General features: G+C 39.6%; 1 protein-coding gene across 1 annotated transcript in view; it reads left to right on the top strand.

The window, feature by feature from the left end:
• The window catches only part of IQGAP1 (IQ motif containing GTPase activating protein 1), a 44478-nt gene extending 36679 nt beyond the window's left edge, over positions 1 to 7799 (top strand). Inside the window, 7 exon segments of the mRNA XM_009697737.1 lie at positions 36 to 171; positions 2037 to 2124; positions 2547 to 2759; positions 3848 to 4048; positions 4996 to 5108; positions 5822 to 5930; positions 7686 to 7799. Coding sequence (XP_009696039.1) covers positions 36 to 171; positions 2037 to 2124; positions 2547 to 2759; positions 3848 to 4048; positions 4996 to 5108; positions 5822 to 5930; positions 7686 to 7799 — 974 coding nt within the window.
• Positions 7800 to 8871: the final 1072 nt, after the last annotated feature.

Raw genomic sequence — 8871 nt, 5'->3', positions numbered from 1 at the left:
CATGATTTAATCCATTCCCTCCTTCTGCTTGGCAGGGGAAGGGTCTGGCAATGTTAATGATCCCAACAGGGAAATGCTAGCGAAGACTGAGGTTTCTCTCACACTTACTAATAAATTTGATGTTCCTGGTGATGAGAATGCAGAGATGGATGCGAGGACAATTCTGTTGAAGTAAGTAAGGGGTAACTACCTGGTATGTTTCTCAAGATAGGAGGAACCTGAATTTTCACAGTTCATCTACATGTGAATATGAGAGAATCAAAGAGTAATTTAAACAAACATGGGACTGCTACTCCAAATACACTGAGCTTGTAGCCATGCCCTTTCAATGCTGCAGCTGTTAAATTTGTTCCTGTTAATTCTTTGTCACTGTTGAATTTGTCATTCTTTAAAAGTCTATCTTGGATGGTTCTGGAGGGGAAAACTACCAGAAAAGAAAACTTTCTAGATGTTTGCCTGCATGTGAATAACTCGTAAAGATCATCCTGAATAATCCATAGTGTTCATCACTATTGAGTTTTAACTCTGAAGTCTATTAATGTAAAATTCAGATGAATCGATAATTGTGTTGCCTATGTAATGCACGGTGCAAATGTTTTCAATATTTCACACGTATTCTATAGAAATCTTAAGGGTAACTAAATGTCTAGTATATGTAGATAATGTTCTGTTGCTAAGTTTGCTAGCTCCTACAGAATTAGTTTCTTTACACAGCCTTTGAGCAGATTTTGTCTGTATCCTGTTAGTGAAGTGGGAGACAATGGTCACTTACGATACTCTCCCTGTAGCTTTCCCCTGTCTGTGGCAGATATCTCCGTAGGATATTTTTGCTGTTGCTGCTCTCCTCTCAGTTTATAATGTGGTCCCCTTCTGACTGAACTCGCTGTCCCCCAAGCCTGACTCTTAATAGATGAAAACTATAATAGCTTTTTGGGAAATAGAGGTGTTATTGGTCTAGTGGAAAGAGAGTAACGGACTGTCAGGGATTTCATTATTGCCAGACTCTATGCTGGAGGACTTAGTACCAATATTGACTCTTGGCCAGTTTTAAGCAAATCCCTGTTGCTGAGATGTATAGAGCAGCTACCTGACATTCACATGCATGTTTACTTTTTTTTCCTGCTCAGATGCTAGACAGTTTAACTGAGAATTCTTCAGGTCAGCTTACACTTGGCCTAGACAGACCAGTGATCTCCCAGAAGAAAATCTTGTCTCCAAAAATAACTTTAACTGGGTTTCTCAAAAGATACATCAGTATTTCCCTACCTGCCAGAAGAAGGTGACATTGATTTCAAAAGTAAAGATTTACCAGGTGTGCTGGTAGTCATCTAAGTTGTGGATGATGAGGAAGGTGTGCATGTGATGTGCTTTGTGTGATGCCAGAAATAATTCCAGCCTGACTGCAAAGCACTGAAGGTGCTCTTTGGTTTCATTGTGTGTTCAAAGACAGAATTGCCTCAGAGTGGGCACTGGCTGCAATTAAATCACAGTTGAGATCAAGGAATGACCCTGTCTAGTGCTAGATTGAAGTCAGGGATCTGCTTTGGCTCAGTTACCATACACATAAGAAAATAATTCTGTGGAGATTTTTGATAACCTGTTACAAAGCACTGAAGTGCATTTATGGATGGATAATATCATAGACTTTTTCTTACTGCACAAATTTGCTGTTGCTGCTACCTGCTTTACCTTTCACCTTGGAACTGCAGCTTCTGTAGTCCACATGGCAGTAGTGGGGCTGCCTTGGAATATATGGGGTAACGTCCTTGCTGTTTGAGGAGGTATTGGGGAGCAAATCCTATGTACCATGTAGATGAACCTTTCAGGGAACCATTTCTGGAAACACACTGTCAACAAAGTAAAATGCTTCTCAGGGTTCTGGTCTGGTCTAGCCTATGACTACTTAAGCGCACATCCAGTGGTAATACGACTGTAGGTAAATCAGTAATGTTGGAATTATTGAAGAATAGAATGATATTGAAGGTATTTCAGTTTAAAGTGGGTTTTTTGTCCTATTCTCCTTGAATTCTTTGCAGCACAAAACGTTTAATTGTTGATGTAATCCGCTTCCAACCAGGGGAGACGCTGACTGAAATCCTGGAAACTCCAGCTACCTCAGAGCAAGTATGAAGTTGTTTACCTGTGTTCTTTTTAGACTAGGAAATTGTCATCTATCTAGATATATATGGGTATACTTGGGAATCTGTATTTATGTACTGCAGTGAAGCTGTCTCCACTGATGTTGGAGCAGTCTGTAACAATAATAAGGAGGGAATATAATGGAAATAAATTGTATGTGTGAATCTTACTCCTCTGGTAATTGGTAAAAACTATCTAGAAGACTGTTTTAAACAGCAGGTAGGCTTCTGCTGGTTCCCACACGTGGAATGTGTTCATCAAACATGGATTCATTGGAGTCAGTACAGGAATGACCAAGCAAAACTTTTCATTCTATGTTATGCCGGAGGTCACACAATCTGTTTCTGGTTCTTTGTCACCTTAAAATTGATCTGTTTATGAACTTGTAATTTTTTCTCTTTTTCTAGGAAGCAGAGCATCAAAGAGCTATGCAGAAACGGGCCATTCGTGATGCTAAAACTCCTGATAAGATGAAAAAATCTGTGTCTGTAAAGGAAGATGGCAACTTAAATCTTCAAGAAAAAAAAGAGAAAATCAAGACAGGCCTGAAGAAATTGACAGAACTGGGGACAGTGAACGCAAAAAATAAATACCAGGAACTAATCAATGACATCGCAAAGGTATGCCAGTCAGTGGTTTCCTAGTAATCATAGTGGAGCTTTCCCACAGTTTGCAGTGTTATGAAACTGGCATGAGTTTTTAGGAGGAGTAAGTTTTGTAGTAGCTAATTTACAGACACGAAGCCCGCCTTTTGCCACAGCATTTCCACCTCTTGTCATTTGGGAAATCCTTTATTTTTATATGGCATTTGTGTTTTCTTAAATGACTGTGTTGCCAGAATCTCAGGCACTTTAAGGAAAAGCATTATAGCTTGGAGGGGAAGTGCTGATGCGTGATCTTTTTTCTGCTCCTTTTCACTAACTCAAGTAGCGCCTCTACAAACTTATTGACATGAGGAAGTTTTGCCAATAACTTAAAGATATCCTAACCGTTATTTTTATTTAAATGTACTCGTTCAAGAATACCTAAATCATAAAGGGAGGAGCTCAGGAAAAACTTGTAAAAGTGATCTAATACTGTTGTACATTGCTATGGTGACAATGTATTTTGTATCACATTTACAAAAAAAAAACTATTTGGAAAATGTTGTGTATGTAAAGTGAATAAATAATTGCCTTTAGGATCAAATGAGAATTTATTGTACTGTCATTAATATGTATCAAAAATGAAAATAGAAGTCAACTCGAACATGTGATATTTTTTGTTCAGGTATTAAGGTAACATATGCTTAAAGATGGCCGACTAACAAAAGAAAGATAAGGAAGTCTATGCACTGCTATGGTTATAGTGCTTGATTTGTAAGGTACCTTTCCTACCGACCGGTGGCAAAAATTGCTGCCTTCCTTTAGATCATGTACTGTCAGTGTCCACTCTAGTCATTGCAACTCGAACAGCATTGAAGTTTGAGAAAGCAACAAAAGGTTCACATGAACTGCTGTCTAGAGTTGGTTAGTTCCAAAAATAGTCAACACAGAAGAAGTGGTAACGCTTAATCTAGGACAAGTGCAACTGAGGGCTCCAGCTTGTAGCATGAAGCAACACTAAGCAAAATCAAATGCTGTGTTTCAAATATTCTGGGCTCTGGGCTTGAGCAACTGGAGAGCTCAAATGACCCTAAAGTCTCTGCTTGTCTTTCTCTGTGGTGTAGGATATCCGAAATCAGCGTAGATACCGTCAGAGAAGAAAGGCAGAGCTGGTGAAGCTGCAGCAGACATACAGTGCCTTGAACTCCAAAGCTACTTTTTATGGGGAACAAGTGGATTATTACAAAAGCTACATCAAAACCTGCTTGGATAACCTGGCCAGCAAGGGCAAGTAAGTATCTCGGAACCGTGCTGTGGCCCTAGAAGTGCTACTTACAGAAAACACGCGTAGGTTCTTGCTAAGAAGAATCATAATGCCATCTGCTCAAAGCTCCTCGACCAAGCTCTTTACTACAGCAATAGTTCTAGGGAAAGGGTCTCAGTAGTGGTGGGAAAATACAGGGAGAGTGCAGTGCCCTGAATGGGGTCAAAAAGACATACTTGAAAGAATTTTGGTCCCTCTGGGAGAGGGGAGTGTAGAGAGTCCAGTGGGAATGAAACAGGTTGCCCAGATAATGCAAATGCTGTTCAGTCAGTCTGTCCTGTCATCCTTTCTAGGAGCAGAGAATGAAAATAACGTAATTACCTACAAGGAAAGCATTGATCATGAATTGTCCTCTTTTTATCCCGAATGGAGTCAGTTGTTTTAGTGCAAGATAATTCAGATTTTCTGGGGAAAAAAAAGTGTCGTCTCTCCCAGTGAGATGTGGGAAGAGCAACTGTCAGTGAAAACTGAGGCAACAAAGTTGTTGAGTAATCTCAGCCTTCTCCATGTCAGTTGTCACCAGATCCCCTTTTGCCTAATGATAGATGGTACTGCTTTCTATGAAGTACCATGTGGTTATGTTTTGGGATTTTTTTGTTGGTTGTTTTTTTTTTTCCTTCTCCTGTAGAGTAAGAGCTATTGGTAAATAGTAGAAAAATTAAAGATCTGATCTAAGCTACAAGTGCGTGGTAGATAAACTCACTAGTACAAGTACATCGTCTATCAGCTGCATTAGTCACAGTTGCATAGCTATACTGGTTCTATCCCCTCATCCAAATAGGACTAAATGTTTGCTGTCCGAAATCTCTTTACTGGTTTGGCTGATCATCTTGTTTGGTGGGGGTTTTTTGTGGTTTGGCTTTGTGGTTTGGTTTTTGTTGTGGGTTTTTTGTTTGTTTTTGTTTTGAGGTTGAATTTTTTTTTTTCCCCCGCCCCAGGGTCTCTAAGAAACCTCGGGAGATGAAAGGCAAAAACAGTAAAAAGATTTCTCTAAAATATACAGCAGCTCGACTTCATGAGAAGGGAGTGCTTTTAGAGATTGAGGACCTGCAAGTTAACCAGTGAGTATCTTTTTAAGACTTCTTAAAGCTAAATAACCTTCTCAGAAGAAAACAGGTATGTTGAATTCTTGTATCTTTCTTTGAACTGGTCTAGGTGCTGGCAATTGAGGAACAGAAGCTCTGAGATTTGCTTGAGATCATGACAAATTGTCTTGCAATTTTCTTCTTGGAAATTTAGCATTGTTGGTAGACTTAGCTATTAAAGCTGAAGAAATTGTTTTGGCAATTTAGGCTGGCATCCCTAAGGCCAGGAAACCTTGCATAGTGATCACTTCCCAGTTCTCTCTCTTTTCTGGTTGAAGCAAAGCAGGTCTTTGATTGAGAAGTGTAATGGGATTTAAACATGACATCCTCTTCCCACCCACCCCTTCCCTGTCACCCCCACAGTCAGGGAAGGGTACCTCCTTGGGTAAACTGCTACTCACTGTTGAAAAATCAACAGACTGCATGGGCTGAATTACCGTGTTTTCTACTACGGTTGTGTGAAGGTGTGATCTACTGGATGTAGAATCTGTTAGGCTTCCATTCATTGTTGTATTGAGTGTGGTCAGTTTTTATGGTCTCACTCCAAATGGGGATATAGAGTACAGAGTTAAGAATAGAATTCTTAGACATTTATCTTCAGATTTCATCTCGTATATTCTCTCCCTGTTTTCAGTAGGAATTACCTGTTCAGTAATGAACTATGGTTTTTAATTTCTCAAATTTCATAGGTTTAAAAATGTGATATTTGAAATCAGTCCAACAGAAGAAGTAGGAGATTTCGAGGTAAAAGCAAAATTCATGGGGGTACAGATGGAAACCTTTATGTTACATTATCAGGTAAGAACTGTCCTATTTAATACTGGCATATAAGTTCTGCTTGGCAGACTTTTCATCAAAATAGTAATTATATGTTTTCTGCCTGAACAGTCTGAAAAATGCTCTCAAAAACAATCCATTTGTTGCAGGCAAAATAGATGCAATGCAAATGGCAGATTCAGACTACTTTTGTTTCTTTACTAATGAAAGCCTGATGTTAGTCTGTGTTCTTAGTTACACTTACATGTACACACACAAAATAAACATGTGCATTTTCAACAACTTCCTGCTATAGCAGAGAGATCAGGAGTCCATGGCAGCAGTCAGCTGGGCTTGGGTGTGGTGGCTTGGGCCAGTCGTCATGTATTGGTATTCCTTCTGCCACCCTACATTTAACGGTTTCTTTAGGAATACGGTTCTGAGGAGTCCTCAACCTTTACTTAGGCCAGGCTATCAGAACAGGCATACTGACTGACCTTTTCCCAAACAGTTCCCCATTCTTCCTCCAGTACACCAGTACTGTTATGCCCGATATCTCTGTCCCCTTATTGCACTTCTGTCCCTGCTCACCCCCCACCCAAACTGGGTGTCATTAGGTTTGTTAATCATGGATGCCTTGGGGGTCTTGAAACAGATGGTGTGCAGGAGTGCTTTGCATTGCGGTAAGTCCATGCCAGCTAACTAGCTGCTGGGAGGGACAGCTGCCTCATGCATGATGTTCGTGTGCTCTGTGGACTCCCCTAGTTCATTCTGGTCCTAATCCGTTGGAGCTGGTCACAGACTTCTTGGTTCATAGGGCTACCTAAGGTCACTTGCTCCTCAGGCACATATGTTGCTATGCTGCTGTGCCTTTGTAGCACTGCTTTACAGAAACAGCAGATACTCTGAGATGACAGCAATGAGGGAACTACCATTGGTCATCCAAGTATAGCATTAACAGTGGCATCAGTTAAAGAAACTTGGATTGCCACTGCCGAAATTTTTACAGGAAGCAGCAGGATTAGCTTTATGATTGTTTACTCCAGCGTCACCCAGGCTGGAGAGCTGCAGGAGCCAGATTTGAATTTTGGAACGCACAGGTTTTCCTGCAGTAGGACTACCTGAATGCCTTCTTCAATATGTATTATTCAATAGTGGGCTTGCTGAAAGAAGTTCATTGCTGAGATAAATCAGTGCTGTGAGTCCCATTGCTCTGTCAGGTGCATAGCTGACAACAGCAAAGTGTAACTAGAAATGCTGCTTACATAAATGCCCAAGAGACTGAATTGGCATTGTGTACATAGTCCTAACAGAGATGCCACTTCTTTCTCTGTCCTAGATTGCAGTGCTCTAATCCACCTCACCGAGACCTATGGCAATTCAGATTTTTAGGAAGTGACGCTGTGGAATGTCGAAATGTTTCATGGGTGCATAATGTAATTAGGCACATAGGAGACCTTTTCTAAATGTTACAACAACTTTATGGCTGCTGTGCAAATGATAAGCCTGGAGATGGCTAGATCTGAAATTTGGTTTTCTTAGAATGGTCTTCTATTTCTGCCCTCTTTCACTGTTATTTTTTTTAATAAACAGAGAATACAAAATTAAGATCTTAAATGCCTTAGAGCAACTTTATTTTTCATGCAGTACAAGCGGATCTTTAATGAGTCTTTTTCTTTTTTTCTATCTTACGCCATGTACTTTGTGATAGATACTCCTCAGAAACCTGCTGCACCATAATATATTCTCTATAAGCTCTTGAGGATTCCTTGCTCATAAAGGTATTCTCTTTGGCAGGATCTTTTGCAGCTGCAGTATGAAGGTGTTGCGGTCATGAAGTTGTTCGACAGAGCAAAAGTGAATGTTAACCTTCTGATCTTTCTTCTGAATAAGAAATTTTATGGGAAGTAACCGACCTCAGCCAGCAAGTCTGTGAAAGGGGAGATGAATAGAAACCTGCACATACAACTTTTAATGACATAGCTATGTATCAATATATGCCAATACTGTGCTAAAATATATCAAATATATCATGAAGAACTAAGAACCTCTTGTGAATTGACAACCCTGATTGAGTCTGCAGGGATGTGATTTCTTGTTTATTTATGATCTTTATCTTCAACTTTGAAGGCCCCCTGAAAAGCAATTGATTTAGAATGTATTTTTACATGGCACTGGGGATTAAACTAATATTAGAGTATACTTAGGGCATCTGGATGCTTTATTTGCCTAATTGCTCTTCTTGCCTGTGTGAAGAGAAAGCTGGCACTGTACAGCGGTCAGTTTGCATCTTGAAAGCAACAAAGGGTTGCAGATTGTATTTGGACTCCAATTATTCTTTAACAGTGATGACCAAAATTAAAAATGGTCGAGGTCCAGGTTAGCCATTTGTTTGCGAGCTTGCGGTGGTGGCAGTGGCCAATTCCCAAGATAGAACTACTGCCATCTGGGGAATCAGTAAGCATCATAAATGGTTGCTGAACTATTCATGATTATGTACTATAGCCACATAGAACAGCTTTAGTGTCTCATTTTTCTTGATTTGTTTCTGTTGATCACACTGTAATAATTTACAGATGGCCCCTTAAATAGAGGGACCAGGGAATGTATTTACTAGTGCTTACAGATGAAAAGAAGCCTTTTGGGGAAGGGGAGGGAAACTTAAAAAATTTCTTGACACACGTTAGCTTTTAATGTTGCTTGCAAAGCATTTGAAATGTAAAAATAACTTTTTTTTCCAGTTTAGAGCAATGTTCTATATATCTGTATCTGATGTAATAAATGTTAGGTTCTACCTGCAGACTTATCAAAGGAAGATGACTATCTTAAATAGATTAGCTTTTAAAAAGTTAATTATTTCTAGCTATACTTAAGTTCCCTTTTCTTTTACTACTTTGGTTTGGGTTTTTTGTTTGTTTTCACCATCGTGGTGGTGCTGGCTGTTCTGTGATATCCAATAAAAATGCAGAGACTATTTAAAAAA

Source organism: Cariama cristata, unplaced genomic scaffold (genome assembly GCF_000690535.1).
Source record: "Cariama cristata isolate BGI_N322 unplaced genomic scaffold, ASM69053v1 scaffold5973, whole genome shotgun sequence".
Lineage (NCBI taxonomy): Eukaryota > Metazoa > Chordata > Aves > Cariamiformes > Cariamidae > Cariama > Cariama cristata.
The sequence above is the reverse complement of the archived record's forward strand: the minus strand, read 5'-3'. Positions and strand labels throughout refer to the sequence as shown.